The sequence below is a fragment of the Amphiura filiformis genome, chromosome 3, assembly GCF_039555335.1.
Source record: "Amphiura filiformis chromosome 3, Afil_fr2py, whole genome shotgun sequence".
Classification (NCBI taxonomy): Eukaryota; Metazoa; Echinodermata; class Ophiuroidea; order Amphilepidida; family Amphiuridae; genus Amphiura; species Amphiura filiformis.
Window position 1 is genome coordinate 1,233,115 of NC_092630.1, and position 22,916 is coordinate 1,256,030.

The 22,916-nt window shown below is 36.6% G+C and overlaps 2 protein-coding genes across 4 annotated transcripts in view; one reads left to right on the forward strand and one right to left on the reverse strand.

The window, feature by feature from the left end:
• The window catches only part of LOC140147832 (retinol dehydrogenase 8-like), a 29,300-nt gene extending 23,006 nt beyond the window's left edge, over positions 1 to 6,294 (reverse strand). Inside the window, exons 1-2 of one of the 2 annotated variants that reach the window (XM_072169587.1) lie at positions 6,178 to 6,294; positions 5,190 to 5,470 (exon numbers count right to left, since the gene is read on the reverse strand). In XM_072169587.1, coding sequence (XP_072025688.1) covers positions 5,190 to 5,454 — 265 coding nt within the window. In that variant the 5' untranslated portion in view covers positions 5,455 to 5,470; positions 6,178 to 6,294. Of the gene's footprint in view, positions 1 to 5,189; positions 5,471 to 6,173 lie in introns of both variants that reach the window. The other variant, XM_072169586.1, reaches the window with a different exon arrangement.
• LOC140147835 (uncharacterized) overlaps positions 1 to 22,916 on the forward strand; it is a 175,280-nt gene that overhangs the window by 121,007 nt on the left and 31,357 nt on the right. The gene's annotated exons all lie outside the window — the stretch shown is intronic.

The following is a 22,916-nucleotide window of genomic DNA, read 5'->3' on the forward strand; positions in this document are numbered from 1 at the left end:
GTTGGCGTGTTCATGCCGTTTAAGCTGAATGACGTCATGTGATGTCCCTCTACCCTAACATGCCTAATTTAGGGGTTCATTCATAGGATTGAGGGCATGATCGCTGTTTATGCCCGAGGCGTGAGCGAGGCATAAACAGCAATCATGCCCAATCCTATGAATGAACCCCTGCTCATCATACCAACATTCTTAGCAATTCAATACAGATGAAAATAATAAGGGTTTGCAACTTTAAATAACATTTCCGTTGGAACCCAATTAACACGATCCACGATTTGCTAGTTAACACGATCCACGATTTGCTCACGCCTCGGGCATAAACAGCAATCATGCCCGAAATCCTATGAATGAACCCCGTTCATACATACCCAACATTCTTAGCAATTCAATACAGATGAAAATAATAAGGGTTTGCAACTTTAAATAACATTTCCATACCGTTTTCCTTCATAAATTGGAAGAAAATGAGTAGGCCTACTTGCAGGAAGCAGCTCGACTCATGAGGTCAACGGCCGGGAGTCAACGCGTGATACGCGTCATCTTTTGCGCTCCGCGTGAGATGGGCGCGGTGACATGTGCGTGTACGCAACACTAGCAAATCGTGGATCGTGTTAATTGGGTTCCAACGCTGCGTGACACAGCTTGTTTATGCCCTGCGTACTGGTCATAAACGGTATTTATGACCAGGAAAAAAGGGCGCAAATCCAATCAGAAACGTTGTTATATCGTGAGTATGTATGAAATTGGTTTTAGTTATTTGCATCGTACCAACAAACATGTTTTAAAAGTGTATTTTGTCTTACCTTTTACTGTAGTATGGCCAGAATCTTGCATCGTAGGCCTAGAATTAATGCTAGAATGGATTGTTTAATGGTTGATTACTGCTAAATTATCACTTTTCTTTCTTATATTTTGCAAATCAACAGAAAAGTTTGATATTTGTGACACGATCAAGGGAAATGAGTCGGATGTCGGTAATATTGATTTTGAGATATTGGCAAAGAAAGTGTTAAAATTCTTTTGTTTTATATTGTTTTCAGCGATTGATAAATTGGCGTAACTTCAGAAAGAAAAGTCGTATCAACATGGGGTTTTCAGTTTCTGAAAGCTCTGAATGTCCTCTTTAGAAACATGTGTAAAACTCATTTTCGACCTGGGCCGACATGTGACTCATTCCCCTTGATCATGTCACATTTTACACAGTTTTTCACTATTTTGTGGCATTTACAAATTTTCGTGAGCAAACCCCGAATTCGTGAATTTTCCTGTTTTCCGTATCACAGAGAAATTGTGGGTTTACATAAATAGTTTCAACTTGTTATGTTGCCCAGGCTGATTAAGGTTTTTGTCATGTCGTCCATCCAATTTACCTGTTGATTAACAGCCATTTTGCCTGATTTTGCTCAATAAACGGCAAGTTACCTCTTCGGTCTGTTTCTACAGAAAATCTACCCGCTTCGTCAACGGCAAAAACCTACTCCAACAAGGTTTCCGTTGGCGTTGAAAAGGCGTTGCAAAAAGGTGTTGGAGGCTGTTTCCACAGGAGTGATTAACGGTTCCATACCGCTTCCAAAACGGTATTTGGCTCTGAAGAAACACGCTCCTACTAAGAGCCTGAAAATGCACCCAATATCTGTCACACATCCTCATACCCACATGTCCACTAATAACTCCTCCTGTATAAAAATGAGCATGGGGAGCCATCAAAATCCAGACACCTTTTTCCCAGGAGCTTACCTTATATTGAACTGCTTCAGTACAGGTGCAATAGATTCTGAGAACCCTTCAACTGCAAACTTACTGGACACATATATATCCATGAATGGAATACCTAGTGGAAGAGAACATGTTTAAACATTGGGTTATTCCAGTACACCATACACCCGGTTTGAAAGACTTGGCCTTAATCTCCCACACAAGGCATATAGATTTCAAATTGTGACACCCATTCAGGTAGCTCCATTTGAAATTCATACTCCCCAGGGTCGGATCCAGGAATTTTTGATAAAGGGGGCGCCTTTTGGTCGACGACGAAAAAAATGTGTTAAAGGGGGTTACCCCCTCGAAACCTCAACGGTTTTGGCCCATTGTTTGCTGTTCATGGCGAATTTGTTCCTTTTTTTAATTTCTGACAATTTTTGTATTTTAAGTTACCGCGCCCTTTGCTAGTAAAAAAAATAGAGGCGCAAGGCCGCTCGCCCCTAAATCCGCCCCTGCTCCCTGTATGGACGTTTCAGGTCATGTCTTCCATTTAGTATAGCAAATTTTATTGCATGCTGCAGGAGCAGCATGCCTGTAATGATTTTTATCATACCTTTAAGGGGCTGTGCAATAATTATCAGCCCCCCGAAAAAATTTCCGAACAGCTCGCCAAAAATCGCTTGCCCCCCCTCTCGGCCTGCCAAAATCGCTTGCCCCCCTCTCGGCCCGCCAAAAATTCTTTGTCCCCCCCCCCCTTGAACATGCCAAAATTTTTGGGATCCCAAATTCCAAACTTTAATTGGTCTAGATGTATGTTGCGAGCGTAGCGAGCAGGAAAATTTGCATATTAAAGCGTTTCCGTACTGTTTTCCTAAGCCTTTTTAGAGCGTTTTGTTAAAAAGGCGCCCGTGAATGCGTGCCAAAAATCGCTTGCCCCCCCTCTCGGCTTGCCAAAATTGAATACCCCCCCTTTTGGCTCGCCAAAAATTCTTGCCCCCCCAATTTTACCCTCCCCAGGGCTCATAATTATTGCACAGCCCCTAAGGGGTATTACACCCCTCGATAAATTTGTGTATATTTTTGCATTTTTCTCAAAAACTAATAACACAGTGGTAACAAAAGTTATGTATGTTATAGGGGCAAGGAATGCAATTACTACAATGGAATTTCAGTTACCCAAGACAAGCGGTACGTTATTTATGATAAGAAAAGAGGTACCGCTAGGATGTACCTCATTTCGATCATATATACTGAACCGCTTGTCTTGAATCACTGAAATTTCAGTGTAGTAATTGGATTCCTTGCCCCAATAATATACATAACTTTTGTTACCAGTGTGTTATTATTTTTGAGAAAAATGCAAAAATAGTCACAAATTTACCACAGGTGTAGTACCACCTTAATTCTCTAACTGTCAATACATTTGAAATGTTGAAGTCGCCATTTTAAAAGCTGCTGATTTTGCAATGTTGGGCCCCCATTCTCAAATAGCTAGCTATGTCAGGCTAAGTGCAATAAATGTTTATGTGAATTTCAAATAAATCTCACTCACTTGGTCAGAGAGTCCCATGATTAGCTCTCTAGATGCATTTGTCCTGCACAGTGGCGGTGCCATGGGGGGATTCCTCCAGTCAGAACTCTTGACTCCCCAGTAAAACCCAAAGATTTTGCCTCCCTGAAATTCACTTTACCCCCCCAAAAAAAAAATTCCTGTCACCACCACCGGTCCTGCATGCAAGTCCAATAAAATTGGCTGATTTTTGCATGGCCCTGAAAACAATGTGTTGTGTGGGGCTTATGATATAGCACAGGTTGATGGTCAATCGGCTGTCTGTCTGGGTGTCTGTCTGTCTGTCAGGTTGGCAGGTGGAAGTAAAATCATTAATTAAACCACTCTGCAGCCTACACACAATTGACTGATTAACTTCTAGCTTGATAATATAATCACCTCTTGTGCTGTATAGTTTTAGGTCAAGAATATTTAATGACCTCAATTTGCATATATTTTTAAGTGCCTGACATTTCTGCAGCCATTCTGAAAACTCTGCAGCCAACAGGGAATACTACTGATTTACTTCTTACTAGAGTATGATCACTTCTTGTGCTGTATAATTTTGTGTCAAGAATGTTACTTACATATTTATGAATTTTAATGAGTGTATTTGCATATTTTGCCATTGATCCACTCTGCAGCTTACACACAATAACCGATGAACTTGATAGGATGATAAAGTATGCTAACATCACTGCTGTATAGTGTGTATCATGTTATTTGCATATTTATTGATATTAATGACCTTATTTTCATATTCTTTGTATTATTAGCAAATTTCATTTTCAAATGGTGAATTCTATTGTTTCCATTGAATTAATTATTTTAATTTGTAACTTCAAAATGTAGACTTATTTGAAATAAATTCAACTTACCGATAAGCCCTCCCACACTACTAACAGTGATGATATGTCCTGATCGCTTTGCTTTCATGCCAGGAGTAACGGCTTGAGTCATGCGAATCACACCAAATACATTGGTTTCATAGACTGTCTTAATTTGGCTTTCTGTTACTTTCTCCATGATTCCAGCTTGTCCTACTCCTGCATTATTGACTGCAAGAAAAAAAAAATCAAAATTAGATATAACTGTGGTCTATGACCACAAACACGGCCGTGTTGTGACCCCTTAATGTCCTTTGACCTAAAAATGTCTGAACACCGCATAGACATTGCCTATTGTCAATGCTTGTGTGCATGTGGCATCACTCTGCTATGTTATTTGTAGCAGAAGAGGCATTTTGAACGTAATTCGTCTTGGACTGGTAGTGACTCATTAATGACCTTTGACCCCAAATAAAAAAATACCAATACCACATATACAATGAGTAGGTCTAACTACAATTCATGTGAACATACCGTCACTCTGCTTTGATTTTCCTGGCTAATAAAAATTGTGAACAGTATTTGATTTTGGACCCAATGACCCCTTAATCATGTTAATGACCTTTGAACCTATGTCTTATATTTTTCTTAGCTAATAAAATTTGTTGAGAGTATTTGATTTTACACCAGAAGTGACCCTTAAAGACCTTTGACTCCAAATCTGTATATCACAATTTATAGACACTGGGTAATAGCAATAGCATGTGTGCAAGTGATGTCACTGCCCTATGCAATTTGTAGGAGAAATTGCATTTTGAGATGAAATGATGTTTTTGACCCCTTTATGACCTTTGACTCCAAGTTTCATGTGACATGTATGGTCAATGATGGTTGTGACAAAATTATAACAAAATTGGTGTAAGCATGTGAGTGCTAGAGCAAATGTAAAGGTCGACAGAAGATGAAAGAAGAGGATTCTGTATGATTAAAGACATAGCCGTGACTAATGTCATGGCTGTGTAATTCAATGTCTTGTTTTCAAACTATACCTGTAAGTGTAAAGAATGCAAATGACAAAAGTTTGAGAAATCTACTAAAAGGATGAATCTTACCTAAAATATCAACCCCTCCTTCCTCTCGATTAATCTTGTCCATAAATTCATCAATCGAATCCACCTTAGTGACATCAAGCTGACGTATGAAAAGTGTTTTATCCAATGCCGATCCAGCAGCAGTTTCTAGTTGATCTTTCTTGGCGAGATTCCTCATGGTAGCAAATACTTTGAAGCGATTCTCTTTGTCACTTGCCAAGAGTATAGCCGTTTCCAAACCAATACCGCTTGAACAGCCAGTTATGATGACTACTTTGGGTGCCATTTTGAAGCAGTTTTACCTAATATGTATATAAGTACAGTACACACAAATGGTCAATTTGTAAGGTTTTTGTGATAGATATTGTTTGATCTCTTTCAGTAACACACTAACTGGAAGAGTAACTCTTTTATTTGAACAAATTGACAATTTGATATCATTGCCATTTATCATGTTTAGGATATGATTATGTTTTATCATTGATTCAACAAAAATCCTGATCTATACCTTATTATGTAAATATGCATGTCAGACATTTTATTGACTGTTCTAAGTTCATGAGCAATTCAATTCAATTCAATTCCCTCAAATGAGGGAAATTTATTCAGTATATAAAGGCCTCCGGCTCTAAAATACATTGTAAATTACATAAACAATATTAACGTATACATCTACTGACGAAAGTATATATCTCTCTTCTTACATGCATTAAATAGATATTTACACAGATTTTTCAATGAGTGAACTATATACCTTGGCATCAAAGATCATCTAGCTGAGACTTAGTACATAATACTAAACATAGAAGTATATTATGTTTTGGTTCGTCCTCCGTGTAATACGCCCCAAATTTTAGTTATTCTAAAGTACTTTGTGGCAATATAATACAGTTAAATATAACTGTAATAAAGAAACTAAACAATTCAATAATTCATATTGGTCTCATATAATGGCTAAATAATCACTCATTTTGAAGATCAAATATAAGTTAATGAAAATCTTACCTACTTTATGACACACAATACTAGTAACTTATCGCAACTAATGTTCCTTTTTTCCTAGTATGGCTGCCAATGTCATATAAAATGTCATTGATTGGATTTTACACTCCAAAGAATACCATACCACACACACATGAACACAGTACAAAAGATTTTGTTATGTTTCATAATCAGGTCCAAGGTCAAAGTGAAACTGGTGATCTGTACCATTTCAAAAATAGACACTAGACCTACTACAACAAGTATTTACCACCTCATAGGACGCAAAAGCCAATGTGTTGACCTTGAACCGATTTAGTCACAATATTGATTTGTTGTATTATGCAAAAACGCGCAATATCTGATACTATTAGTAATTAGAAGTAATGATTTCAGTGATTATTTAGAACTAGCCCCATTCCACAAACCACGACACCTCTCGAATAGCGAGCGAATGTTAAATATGCTATCTACTACTGATAGCAATGTAATAGTACAAATGTTATCTACTACTGATAGCAATGTAATATTACAAATGTTATCTACTGCTGGTAGCAATGTAATGTTACAAATGATATCTACTGCTGATAGCAATGTAGTGTTTCAAATGCTATCTATTGCTGATAGCAATGTAATGTTACAAATGCTATCTACTGCTGGTAGCAATGTAATGTTACAAATGATATCTACTGCTGATAGCAATGTAGTGTTACAAATGCTTTCTACTGCTGATAGCAATGTAATGTTACAAATGCTATCTACTGCTGATAGCAATGTAATGTTACAAATGCTATCTACTGCTGATAGCGATGTAAGGTTACAAATGCTATCTACTGCTGATAGCAATGTAATGTTACAAACATATGGAAAAGTAGTCTCTTTTGCTCAAATAAAAGGAGTCCCACAGTTAAGCAATGGGAGAAAATTGTCTTTTTTCTCTTTCAACTTCAATTATTATGAAGGGAAAGTCTTTTATTTTTTGGCTCACTCTTAATTGTCTCATGTATATATTAAACTTTACTTTCCCCGATTTTCAAGGAAATCTGATGAAAGCAAGGTATTCCCAAAATCTCGCTCGATTTACAGCGAAATACACTGACATGCACCCCGTGTCATTAAAGTAGCGTGCTATTGACTGCCCTCACTTGATAATAGAAAGTCCGATTGACTTGGCTTGAGCGGTATTTCCTAGAAATACTTTGCCAGATTCTACTCTCTAAAAAGGAATCTGATTGGTTACAAAGTGCCGTCGTACTGTAGGAAAAACCATACCCTCTTCCGTACAGCCCTTCTTAGTGTGTTGTGTGGTAATGTATGCATTGTGCATTGACCTTGAATGCCTCTGTACACACAGCGTGCACACACTGGAGTCGAGTATAATTTATTTAAAGAGACTTTCATAGGAAAACTTTTCCATATGGCTATCTACTGCTGATAGCAATGTAATATTACAAATGCTATCTACTGCTGATAGCAATGTAATGTTACAAATGCTATCTACTGCTGATAGCAATGTAATGTTACAAAATGCTTTCTACTGCTGATAGCAATGTCATGTTACAAATGATATCTACTGCTCATAGCAGTGCAGTGTTACAAATACTATCTGCTGCTGATAGCAATGTAATGTATCTACTGCTGATAGCACTTCAGTGTTGCCAATGCTTTCTACTGCTGGTAGCAATGTAATGTTGCAAAATGCTATCTACTGCTGATAGCAATGTAATGTTACAAATGCCATCTACTGCTGATAGCAATGTAATGTTACAAATGCCATCTACTGCTGATAGCAATGTTATGTTAGAAAATGCTATCTACTGCTGATAGCAATGTTATGTTAGAAATGCTATCTACTGCTGATAGCAATGTAATGTAATTGCATGGGGGAAAATGCCTTTCCCTCTGTCAGAACTCATGCCTCCAATAAAAAAACCCAAAATTACACAAACATCCATTTTTACAGCTATTTTGTCAAAAATTGGTTGATTTTCCCCTGAATTTCCCTTTTCCCCAGTGCCCCCGCTGCCGCCACTGCCTAAAAGACCAGCTTTGAACATCTTAAAGCAATTTCAAACAGACACTGTCACACAAGACACTTTTGAGTCAAATTAATATGATTAAATTAGTTGATAATATAAAATGAAATTTATTATATATTTTCCATCGTAGGTGTTCAACTTATTGCATTTTAAGGGGTGGCAGGAGTCATATTTTTCCAGTTGTAGTTAAATAACTGTCGTATACTTCTAAATGATATTTTAATATTAAAATACATTGATCTTATAGGAATTGAATCTTGCAGTTCTTGAGTTAAGGCCAATAGTAGGCCTATATCAAAACGAAAGTTTTGGCTGTTTCCCCCTCCCGGGAAAAATTGTGCACATGGGGTGGTAATGACACCCCTTATATCAAGCTGTAAGATCTCCTTTATAGAACCCATACCATTCCTCTTGCATATCAGCTCTATAATATTTGAATGCAAATACCACTAGGTCATGCCGGGTCAGAATGGCTACGATATGAACAAGTTATCATTGTCCATTTCTGAAGCTGAAGTATTGTTTTCACTGGGGAATCGGGAAAGTGATTATTCTAGGTGGGGTCAAAATATTTGCCAAAGACTTGACCATTTAATTTGTGCCCAAAATAATAGAATTTTCAGTGGTTTTGTTTTCACAGAGGACATATTCGTCCCATGCCCCACGCCCCCCTTGGATGCTGGCACTGCTTTCATACATATATGTGACCCCTCGGCACAACTGAGCCCTGAAGTCGCCAATCATCATTTTTGAGATATTCAACCAAGATATTCTGCTTGAAATTAGCTTTAAAAATGAGTTATATCTTGACATTTAAGTAGTAAAAAATCAATAAAACAGTCAATAAATCCTTTGTTTCCTATTGTTTATTATTAAGTTCGATGGAGCATATCTCAATAGTGGCACTGGCGACACCCGGGCTCAGTTGTGCCGAGGGGTCACATATGTGCATGTTATTCTGGTTGACCTAAAAAGTAAAGATATGTTTTGTTTGTACATTGTTTTTGCTGAACCATGAAATGGTATCAGCCTATATGAGTGAATGTTACTAGGTTACTAGCTTACTAACTCACTAACCATTTGGTCTGAAATGGACATATCTCTAAATGCCACGAAGGTATGACCCCATGAGTGGTGTCATATGAAAGAGGAAAACATAAAAAATATAATAAAACTATTTCCAAACGTCAGAGGTCATCCAGGGGTCACAGGGGTCAAAAAAGGTCATTTTAACCAAAAATGCTCCGATTGAGCTTAAATTTAAATGCAATGATCCTTATGACATTCTAAACATGTTTAAAACATTAAAAATTTATTTAAGGCCATTAAGGGGTCATAAAGGGGCCAAAGGTCAAGGTTTTCAAAATGCTCCAATTGAGCTGAAATTTAAATGCAATGATCCTTATGACATTTTAAACATTTTAAAAATATTTTAAAATTCATATAAGGTCATTAAGGGGTCAAAGGTCAAGTTTTTCAAAATGATCCAATTGAGCTGAAATTTATATGCAATGATCCTTATCACATTCTAAACATTTTAAAAACATTTTAAGATTCATTTAAGGTCATTAAGGGGCAATAAAGGGGTCAAAGGTCAAGTTTTCCAAAATGCTCCGATTGAGCTGACATTTAAACGCAATGATCCTTTATGCCATTCTAAACATGTTGAAAATATTTTTAGATTCATTTAAGGTCATTAAGGGCCATTACAGACTCCGGGTGACAGTGGTATAGGCCTACCACAATATACTGTCAAAGCCACATGGTTCAGCTATGGTGCGGTTATCGCTCTAGTTGTTTCACTGTTTTCATCATATTTAAATAAATGTAATTATGTTTTCCAGTGTTGTTGCTGAATAATGTCAACAAATTTTGTTTCAGTCAGTAGCTTCTTATAAATGTCTGAGGTGGTGTAATGGAGATGAGGTTTGTCCGATAGGATAACATCTTGGATGACCTTTGCCATCTCTGCTCCAGTTTGCATCGGTAAAAAAGAACAAAATGGTTTAACTTAGTATTAAAGCCATAATGTAAGATTTCCATCAAATTTTAATTTTGTTTATCTTCACCTAAAATGCTAGAATTACATCAGACTTCACACCAAAGAAAGCAAACTTTTTATTAGTATGTCAAGTATCACAGAAGTAATGTTTAAGGGGTACTACACACCTGTGGTAAATTGTGACTATTTTTGCATTTTCTCAAAAATAATTACACACTGGTAACAAAAGTTATGTATATTATTGGGGCAAGGAATCCAGTTACTACATTGAAATTTCAGTGACGCAAGACAAGCGGTTCAGTATATACGATAGGAAACGAGGTACATCCTAGTGGTACCTTATTTCTGATCATAAATAACAAACCGCTTGTCTTGGGTCACTGAAATTCCAGTGTAGTAATTGGACTCCTTGCCCCTATAATATACATAACTTTTGTTACCACTGTGTTATTAGTTTTTGAGAAAAATGCAAAAATAGACGCAAATTTATCGAGGGGTGTAGTACCCCCTTAAAACAGTCCTATTTTGACACAAGTGTTCCATCTACTCTTACTTCGAGGACTGTTATTAGTCAAAATGTTAATTTTTAATAATTTGCCATAAAATGTTAATTATATGGCGAATATCAAAACATCAAAATTATTTGATATCAGAAGGACAATCAGAATGCAATTTGGTGTGTCTGATGTGCTTCTCAGGTCCCACAAAAATACTGTGCTAAGGTGGGTGACTGCCAAGCTATTTCTGAAAGTCTCAAATTATACAGACTATATGAATAGTATGAATTGAAAACTATGAATTTATTGTATACAAAGTGTTACATGCTTTTACATGAACTTTGATACATTGTGTATAGTCTACATATTATTTACCTTTTCAATGTCATGTGTAATTGTACATGTTTTCTTTTATCGTGCAGATATACAATAGGTCAGGTCAAGTAAACATGCAGAAATATTTTCAAAATATTATTTTCTAATATTCTTTGGAAATTGTGAAAAATACAAATATGATATTGATACATAATGATACTGCAATCTGTTTATTCTTGAATATTTTATAACTTTTATTTTTACATGAGAAAGAGGTCCAATATTATAAGTTGTGGGTGTCATAATTCATAATTATGGGACTCCTTGTGCAAACTTGACACCATAGAATATATATTAGTTGAAATTAGTTGATATATATACATCTGAATATCACCTAAAATTATCGTGATCATGAAACCCATCCATTTCGGTCCAGAGCCGGCGGTACTGGAATGGATGGTTTGTTTCGATGATCACGGTTTTGTCAATCCAATGTTATCTTCTTTTTGGGTTTTCTCATTCCCTATTGTGATCAAGAACAAATGTGACGTGATCCAAGGGGAATGATTAGGATGTTGCTAATATATTACGATATTGGCAAAAACAGTATTCAAATTCTTTTGTTTTATATTGTTTTCGGTCATTGATAAATTGCTTATAACTCGGTAACCAGATTTACGATTTTGATGGGGTTTGCATCAAAATATAGCATTCGTAAACTGCCTGAAAATTATGTAAAAACTACGAATTGAAAATTTGCCGACATGTGCCCACATTCAAATCTTTAGTATTACTGCTAATATTAGCAATGAAGAAGAGCTGGCCATTGGAATTTGAGGCCTTTTAACCCTTTTTTGGCCATTTTTGACAAGATTTTTGCCAGTTTTCCTCTTCCTGAAAGCTCCAGAAAGTCACCTCCCACCCCTTAACCCCTGTTGCATCACAAAATAGGAAATTTCACAATTCATAAATTGTGACAGAATGCACTGTCATGATTTTTGAATGGTAGCTTATTTGGGCGAACTTCGCTATTCGAAGGTTCGCTATTCGAAGGTTCGCTATTCGAAGGTTCACTATTCGAAAATTAAAAAGGTTCTCTATTACGAAGGTTCTCTATTCCGAAAACAGAAAAGGTTCTCTATTCGAATATGAAAAAGGGTTCTCTATTCGAATATGAAAAATGGGTTCTCTTTTCCGAAAGCGAAAGAAGGTTCTTTATTCCGATATAAGCCACTGTGTTCTCTACTCTGAAAATGAAAACAGGTTCTATATTCCGAATATGAAAAAAATGGTTCTCCATTCCGAAATCTGGGGCCCGTGACCTTTGACCTCTGGGGCCAAGATGGGCAAAGGATAAATCTACGGGGTATGGCCCGTTAGTGTACAACATATGGGCTCTGGGGCCTTTGTAGTTTTAGCGCTAGCCTTGACAGAATGGTGTGTTTGATGACGGAGGAAAAGGCCCTAAAAGAAACCAAGTAAAGTTTTTCGGTTACGAATTCCACTGCATATAATATATTCGGAATAGAGAACCTTTTATCATATTCGGAGTAGAGAACACGGTGACTTGTTTCGGAATAAAGAACCTTTATTCGTTTTGGAATAGAGAACCCATATTTGAATATTCGGAATGGAGAACTTTTTTCATATTCGGAATAGAGAACCTTTCTGTTTTCGGAATAGAGGACCTGTTTGTATTTTGGGAATTTTCGAATAGAGAACCTTCGGAAAAGAGAACCGTTTTTTGAATAGCGAACCTTTAATTACATTCGGAATAGCGAATGGTAAAATTACGTTCAGAAAAGCGAACCTTGAATAGTGAATCTTGAATGGCGGACCTTGGAGTAGCGAGAGGACCCGCTTATTTGGGAGGGAGGGGATTCCTGACAACTCAAAGAAAAAAAGAAATATTCCTTGTTCTTAGTAAAGTACCAACATTCCTTATAAATATATACTTAGTTTCAAAAACTAAGTCAAACATGCTCCTGTACCATATGGTGCAGGAGCATATTATCGGGCCAAAATAGCACGAAAAAGCAGTGAGAACAAGTAGATTAGTCAATTATGCAATTAATCAAAAGACTGAATCATTCTTCTGTAAATTTTGTTCATTTTGAACAATTCCTAAGTAAAAACAAAGTTTTTGTCTCATATGTTTTAGTGACGTTTCACCACTACACTAGTGGCTTCATCAGACTGGCAACTCATCACGCCCTTCTACGGTGTCTCCTGTTACCCATAAAAGGAAACATTCAGATGTGATGAGTTGCCAGTCTGATGAAGCCACTATAGTGTAGTGGTGAAACGTCACTAAAACATATGAGTCAAAAACTTTGTTTTTACTTAGGAATTGTTCAAAATGAACAAAATTTACAGTTGAATCCTACATTCCTAATGAACTTGTTCAAAGGAATGAATCATTCTTTACTAACATAATTGGCCAATCGGCTTGCATGACCTTTGTGAGTGCCTTTGAGTAACTGTTGTGTCAACTCATCCACGTCAGGATCTACCGGAACATCAGTACCTATCTGTCCTGTCTTGTTTGCAGCAATATTAGCAACAAATGCGGTTTGCACTGGTCCTGGTTCAATCAGGCTGACACTGGAAATAATAGGGAAATTCACTGTCGAAGTGATGTAATAAATCGGATTAACTACCATAGCAATGGATGAATACAATTTTGACTATATCGCCCTGCACTACAAGCAGGTTACACTCATCGCCTGTGTATGTCTGCAATCATAGATTGAATAATACCGTTCTTTTCAAAGATACTTATCTTACAGGTGCGAGTGATCAGAATGATATGGTTCAATGCCTAGGTTCCACGTGAACGTTGTAGTGCACTGCGATATAGTCCCGGGGGGGGGGCACTCCAACTTTGGAGGTGACGCGTATGTAGGGCTGTTAAGACCCTCTTTGTCAGCATCGCTGTCACCCAAAGACCCCATATTTTTTTTACGAACACATGCTCTGTCACCCGAAGACCCCCTATTTTTCCATTTTTTCTGTCACCCAAAGACCCTTACAAGTTCAATTTGAACAGCAACTTTCATTTATCACTGATTTTGTTACTTATTTTGAAAAAATAAAGAAATTTGAAGCCATTTAGAACTAGAAATTTGATTTTCGAGGTTTTTGTGGCGCTGTTTTGGTTCTCACCCAAAGATTCCATTAAAAAAAAGGTCATGTTCTCACCCAATGACCCCATATTTTTTACATTTTGCTCTCACCGAATGCCAAAAATCATGCTCTCACCCAATGACCCCATATTTTTTACATGTTGCTCTCACCGAATGCCCCTTAGTGCGAAAGGGCCAGCCCTACACCTATATCCATTTCAAATTGAAGTGCCCCCCCCACCCCCGGGATATAGTATTGTATTCATCCATTGCTATGGTAGTTAATTCGATTATTACGTCACTTCGACAGCGAATTAACTTGAGTATATAAACTTTGTACATTGTTGCAACATGGATACATTTAGCTCTATAGTTAGAACCACAGCAAAAAAAAAGTATCAATTTGCCATCATAGTGTGACGTCAACAAGTCATCCTTGCCAAGTCAACTGGTTCATGCTATCTGTGTCCAGAACCACAATCAATGGATTATTTTGTCAATTAACTCTAATACTAGAACTAAAATTTGCAACTCACTTTGCATTAGATTTAATTTACAAAATAATGTTTGCAACTCACTTAGTATTAGATTTAATTTACAATAATTAATAATGTTTTGAACTACTGGATGAATAATACACCCAAGATACACAAGTCAATGGGTTGCTAACAGATATACGCAAACCAAGTGTGAACCAGTAACTAATGCTGGTGTCATACTTTCCTGCCCCTTGCCGCTTTGCCGCTCTGAAGATGATTTTGCTTCACTGCGCAGTCGCACCAAAAACGCTAGCGGTGAGCAGCGGCAAGCAGATATATCGATCACTCCACCACTTTGCCGTAAATCAACTCGGAGCCGTGCCGGTCTGACGTATGAGAACAAAATATGATTTTGGAGCGGTGCTGAGCTGCAAGAGTGGCGGTGTGCCACTCCGCTTGGAGAAAATTTCAAGCGGCATGATGAAGCGTCACGCCGCTCAGCGGCAAGCGGCAGAAAGTATGAAACTAACATAAGGCATGATGATCACTATGACAGCGAATATCTAATAACAAATACTAACCAGCCATAGCCTGGTTACTCATGGTTACTGAATCCTTTATCATCACCAACTGTGCAAGTTATATGTGTAATGCTTGTTAGTAAATGTTGAACGACTGAGTGAGGGTATTTTGCGTGCATGCTCAGTATGCAAAAGCGATGGCGATTGTGCACACTGTGTGTTTTGCTTTAATGCAAAAGCGATTGAGTATGAATTTAGCCTAGCCTAGGCTAGGCAGGGATGTGTCGCTGGAACTCTGAAAACTTGTCCCACAAATAGGGGTGTAAATTCGCTGCTATTTGTCTAACCGCTTAAACGGTCCACAATCCGTCGGTTAACCGTGTAAAACGTATGTAAAAAAATTGTTGTTTTAATCGATTAAAAAAAAAAAAGTTTTATAATGTTTTCCTACCCCTACGGAAGCTCTAACCCCTTCCCAAACCTTATACAAACCCACCCAAGCCCAACTAGCCTAACACCCTTGCCCCAACCCAAAAGGGAACCCCAAAATCGGACCTGTATTAGCATGTTTAGTAAATGCATTAATATATATATTTTAAAGTTTCAATTACTTTATTTAGCCTCATCTCATCAAAATGGCAATTTTTATGGCTAATTATAGGAAGGAGAACCCTTTCACATAATTTTGGAAATTAAAAACATTCTAAAATTCTGAAAATACCAAAAAAAATACATTTAAGTGCACAAACTTTTTTCTTCTGGGTAAGAATTTTTTTCTTGCATGCAACAGCTTTTTTCTTGCAGGTTAGAAATTTGATAAATAGGTCCATGCATGCATTTTGTATATGATGACCTATTTATCAAATTTCTAACCTGCAAGAAAAAAGCTGTTGCATGCAAGAAAAAAATTCTTACCCAGAAGAAAAAAGCTTTTGCACTCTAATGTATTTTTTTGGTATTTTTAGAATTTTAGAAAAATTTTAAATTTACAAAATTATGTTAGAGGTTTGTCTTTTATTTTTTTAGCAATAATTTTTTTTTTTTTTTTAACGCTTAAACGGTTAGCGATATTCCTAAACGGAATTGAATTGAAAAAAGCAACCCTTCTGTAAACTGAAATTTACACTCTGTATCTAAACCGGGAAATGACCCTAAATCTACCACACATCCTTGCCCACATGGGACCCGTCAAAATCCAGACACATTTTCCCCAGGAACTTACCTTATATTAAACTGCTTCAGTACAGGTGCAATAGATTCTGAGAACCCTTCAATTGCAAACTTACTGGACACATATATATCCATGAATGGAAGTCCTGGAGTAAGAGAATATGTTGCAGTTGAAGCATTGGGATATGTCAGTTGAAATCCATACACCCCTCCCCCCTTTGGAAGACCTTAATCTCCCACACAAGGCATATAGATTTCAAATTGAGTCCCCCATTTAGGTAGCTCCATTTCAAATTCATACTCCCTGTATGGAAGCTTAAAGCAGCTGGGAACAACAGATGTGGAAATAAAGAGTATAAACTGATACCAGTTGTAGTCATACTCATTAGCCATGGCCGAGTATATACACGGGGTAAGATATGGACAGAAGATGAAGAATTGGACTTATTGAACGTGTTTTAAGAAACAAATAAGAAATACAAGCGGTGGTCAACGGTAGAGCTTGATATATTGCTGGAATAAGCTTGGTTCGATCTTCGTTAATTTTTGATTGAGTCCTATGATTGGCTCTCTAGATGCATCTGTCCTGCATGCAGGTCTAATAAAAATTTTGCATGGTCCAACAACAACAACAATGTGTTATGTGGGGCTTATTTTATGGCACAGGTTGTTGGTCAATCGGCTGTCTGTCTGTGTGTCTGTCTGTCTCAGGCTGGCAGGCGGAAGGAAAATCATTAATTAATCCACTCTGCAGCCTACACGCAATTCTATACTATGATCAGCTCATAATAGGCGAGAATTATTCGGTTTTTGTTATTGCACGAGTCAATAAAGTCCCAACTTACATAGCCCGTGTAAAAGCGTGCGTCAGTCATGCAATATGCAAAGCGCAATTCGCTTAGGCTCTGGGCCTAGCTGTGTGTACGCCATTCTGTATCAATCCACGATGTTATAAGTCCCGCCTATTACAAGCTGATCAGAGTATAGCTTGATTATAGAGTATTTAATCACCTCTCTTGTGCTGTATAGTTTTAGGTCAAGAATATTTAATGAGCTCAATTTGCATATATTTTTTGCCTGAAATTCCATTAATCCACAATGCAGTCAACACGCAATACTACTGATTGACTTCTTAGTAGGATGATCACCTCTTGTGCTGTATACTTTTGTGTCAGGTTGTTTACATATTTATGAATATGAATGAGCTTATTTGCATATTTTTCCATTAATCCACTCTGCAGCTTACATGCTGCAACCAATGAATTTCTAGCTTGGCAGGATGATAGAGCATGATCACCTCTTGTGCTGTATAGTTTGTGTCACAATATTTGCATATCTATGAATATTAGTTATCTTATTTTCATATTCTTTGTATAATATGAACCGCATAATTCTATTGTTTCAGTGGCATTAATTATTTTAATTTGTTATTTGAAAATGTATTAAATCAATTCAGCTTACCGATAAGCCCTCCCACACTACTAACAGTGATGATATGTCCTGATCGCTTTGCTTTCATGCCAGGAGTAACAGCTTGAGTCATGCGAATCATACCAAATACATTGGTTTCATAGACTGTCTTCATCTGACTTTCTGTTACTTTCTCCATGATTCCAGCTTGTCCTATTCCTGCATTATTGACTGGAAGGGAAAAAAATCAAAATATTCAACATCTTGTTTTCAAAGCATACTTGTGGGTTTAAAGAGGCTATTACAATTAAAATTCATACACCCCCTATGGAACAAATATCTTTAATCTTCCACACACAGACTCACAGAGTGAGTATTTCAAATGAGAGTTTTATGTGTGACTCCACATACACCCATGTGGAATAAGGTTATGTCTGCCATAGGGGTGTACGGATTTCAACTGGAATAGCCCATTTTAGAGCAGACGACACTGAATGCGTCACTCCATTTGAAATTCACACTCCCTCTGTGGAAGATTAACGTCATGTCTTCCATAGGGGGTGTATGGATTTCAACTGGAATAACCCATTTTGGAGCAGACAACACTGAATGCGTCACTCCATTTGAAATTCACACTCCCTCTGTGGAAGATTAACGTCATGTCTTACATAGGGGGTGTATGGATTTCAACTGGAATAGTCTAATCTTTTCAAAGGTGGACACTGAATGATTGATGACAAATCGTACCTAAAATATCGACCCCTCCTTCCTCTCGATTAATCTTGTCCATAAATTCATCAATCAAATCCACCTTAGTGACATCAAGCTGACGAATGAAAAGTGTTTTATCCAATGTAGACCCAGCAGCAGTTTCTAGCTGGTCTTTCTTGGTGAGATTCCTCATGGTAGCAAATACTTTGAAGCGGTTCCCTTTGTCGTTTGCCAAGAGTACAGCAGTTTCTAAACCAATACCGCTTGAACAGCCAGTTATGATGACTACTTTGGGTGCCATTTTGAAGCAATTTTAACTATTATGTATATAAGTATTTTTAAATACTTATATACATAATAGTGAGTCAGTTTAAAAAACTGACCCACAAATGAACAATTTGGAAGGTTTTTGTGATGGGTACTGGTTGATCCCTTTGAGTAACACACAATTTGGCAGAGTAACTCTCTTATTTGAACAAATTGATATCATGCCATTTATCATGTTTATGATGATTATGTTTTATCATTGATTCAACAAAAATCCTGATCTATACCTTTATAATGTAAATATGAATGTCAAACATTTTATTGACTGTTCTAAGTTCAGTAAAATGAATGAACTCGACCTTGGGATCAGATGAAAGCTCACATTTTTCTCATAAACATATTGAAATTAGGCGTTCCAAATCGGTGTATTTCCGAAGAAATCATCAAAAAACTGCCGAATTAGTCTTAACTATGGTATTGCTTTAAAATGAATTTCTACCAAAATTTAATCTTGTTCAAAAAAAGCATTTTTATTTACGCAACTTTTTGTCGTCTCAAAACAAAACAACATTGACTTACTACAGGTTTTAACAAAACTTATGATTAGCCACAATGCTACAATCCAGGACAAAATGTGTTGGATCACCCAATGTGTTTTTGAAGCTTCAAATGACCTCACAGTTACCATGGAAGTCACTTATGAAACATGTTGATTTGTAACGTAGAGCTTAAACCAATACCTATCCCCCAATCCCTCCCCCCTGTTCCCCCAGTCAATGTTGGGTACTTCCACAACATCAGAAACAAAATTCAAGGATTCAACACTGATAGGGAGAAAGGGGGATCAATGACAAAGCACAAGCTAAAAGTGATCCAACCATTTTGTCCCGGATTGTAGCTACCCATATTGACTACATTTCTAGTGTTAATCTAGTATAGTTCTTTTTAAAGGAAGGTGACCTGATATATTTGGAAAATCAAATTCTTTAAAACTTACGTATAACATAAAATATCACCCCTTTCAAGCACTCATGCAAAAAGAAAGTGTAAATGTTTTTTTGTAAATGTGACTAATTCCTAATGGAATTACCGACATTTATACAGTGTGATATTGGTAGTTTGCATTGTTTTTATTTTAAATGATAATCATCATGATCATGTAATATATTGAATTCAAGTAAAAGGCCCTATTTTTCTCATAAACATATTGAAATTAGCAGTTCCAACTCAGTGTATTTCCCAAGATATCAAAAAAAAACTGCCTAATTAGTCTCAACTATGGGATTGCTTTAAAATGAATTTCTACCAAAACTTAAGGGATCTAAAATGAGCGTTTATTGCGTTTCGACAGTATTTTTTGTGGGACATGAGAGCACCTCAGACCTATCGAATTGCATTCTGAATAAGAAGCATGTCTTTCTGATATCAAATAATTTTCATTTTTTGAAAATCACATTATAATACAAATTTTATGACAAATTATAAAATTTGATATTTTTCAAATTTTTGATATATAACAGTCCTCGAAGTAAATTATATAAATCTAATGATATATTCTTAAAGTGTATGTAGCAGGGAGGAAAAGCCGACGGTCAATTGAAAATTTTGACCTTTCATATTGAAGATATAGATTTTTTCCCAAAAGACCTATTTTTTTGGTGATTTGGGAAAAAAAATCCATATCTTCAATACGAAAGGTCAAAATTTTCAATTGATCGTCGGCATTTCATCCCACCTACATACACGTTAAGTATAAATCATCAGATTTATAAAGTTTACTTCGAAAGTACTGTTAAATATCAAAAATATCAATTTTAATGATTTGCCATAAAATGTGTATTAAATTGCGAATTTCAAAAACCAAAATTATTTGATATCAGAATGACATTCTTCGTATTCAGAATGCAATTCGATATGTCTGATGTGCTCTAACGTCCCAAAATAAATACTGTCCAAACGTTCATACCCCAGCCCTTAATCTTGTTCAAAAAAAGCATTTTTATTTACGCAACTTTTTGTCGTCTCAAAACAAAACAACATTGACACTATAGGACATCATAAGGTGAAATTTACTTGCAAGCATATTTAAAATCACCGACTGTAGCTGGCTCTGGTAGGAAGAAGGTTAAAGGACAGTGCACCTCTGGAGGAGAATTTTCTTTTGGCAGAGGCACTTGGTTTGTTGGAGGAAAAGATTACCTTGGGATGCAGATCTAGTGGAGTGACCATGACTGTTACTGACTGTGGAGAAGAAGTTACATAAAGGCAGTGGGAGGATGTTGCTAAGGCTCTTATAGACCATGATAATTAGGTGGATATTGCGACGATCATCAAGTTTGTCTTTAGAAGAACATCAGTGGGGTATTTGTGTGGGAGACCAAGAATTATTTTGCCAGCAGTATTTTGTAACCTGTCAAGCGTTTTCAGTAGGGTCTTACCAGCATTTCCCCACACTGAGTCGCAGTAGTCCATGTGAGGTAAAATAAGAGCTTTATACAGGAGATTGAGGGGTTTTTGAGGAAAAACCTTTCTGAGTCTGCGCAGCAGACCATTACGTTTGGTAAGACCCTACTGAAAACGCTTGACAGGTTACAAAATACTGCTAGCAAAATAATTCTTGGTCTCCCACACAAATACCCCACTGATGTTCTTCTAAAGACAAACTTGATGATCGTCGCAATATCCACCTAATTATCATGGTCTATAAGAGCCTTAGCAACATCCTCCCACTGCCTTTATGTAACTTCTTCTCCACAGTCAGTAACAGTCATGGTCACTCCACTAGATCCGCATCCCAAGGTAATCTTTTCCCTCCAACAAACCGAAGTGCCTCTGCCAAAAGAAAATTCTCCTCCAGAGGTGCACTGTCCTTTAACCTTCTTCCTACCAGAGCCAGCTACAGTCGGTGATTTTAAATATGCTTGCAAGTAAATTTCACCTTATGATGTCCTATAGTGCAATAATTTCACTGTTTTTATATATCATTGTTGTTTGTATGTAAATTTTATACCTAGCAGGTCTAGTCCTGATTTTATACCTAGCAGGTCTAGTCCTGATTTTGTTAAATTGTGCAATCTGATATAAACTTAATGTAATGTATTTTAATATGTATTGGTTATTTTTTGATCAGTTAAGTTTGACCCCTGGGCCAAACTGAAAACAGTGTTTTCACTGAGTTTTGTTACCCAGGCAAAAGAAGTTTTACTAAATAAATAAATAATAATGTTACAAATGCTATCTACTGCTGATAGTAATGTAATGTTACAAAATGCTATCTACTGCTGATAGCAATGTAATATTACAAATGCTATCTCTGCTGATAGCAATGTATTGTTACAAATGCTATTTACTGCGGATAACTATGTATTGTTACACAATGCTATCTACTGCTGATAGCGATGTAATGTTACAAATGCTATCTACTGCTGATAGCAATGTAATGTTACAAATGCTATCTACTGCTGATAGCAATGTAATGTTACAAATGCTATCTACTGCTGATAGCGATGTAATGTTACAAATGCTATCTACTGCTGATAGCAATGTAATGTTACAAATGCTATCTACTGCTGATAGCAATGTAATGTTACAAATGCTATCTACTGCTGATAGCAATGTAATGTTACAAATGCTATCTACTGCTGATAGCAATGTATTGTTACAAATGCTATTTACTGCGGATAACTATGTAATGTTACAAAATGCTATCTACTGCTGATAGTAATGTAATGTTACAAAATGCTATCTACTGCTGATAGCAATGTAATATTAGAAATGCTAACTCTGCTGATAGCAATGTATTGTTACAAATGCTATTTACTGCGGATAACTATGTATTGTTACAAAATGCTATCTACTGCTGATAGCGATGTAATGTTACAAATGCTATCTACTGCTGATAGCAATGTAATGTTACAAATGCTATCTACTGCTGATAGCAATGTAATGTTACAAATGCTATCTACTGCTGATAGCAATGTAATGTTACAAATGCTATCTACTGCTGATAGCAATGTAATGTTACAAATGCTATCTACTGCTGATAGCAATGTAATGTTACAAATGCTATCTACTGCTGATAGCAATGTAATGTTACAAATGCTATCTACTGCTGATAGCAATGTAATGTTACAAATGCTATCTACTGCTGATAGTAATGTAATGTTACAAAATGCTATCTACTGCTGATAGCAATGTAATATTAGAAATGCTATCTCTGCTGATAGCAATG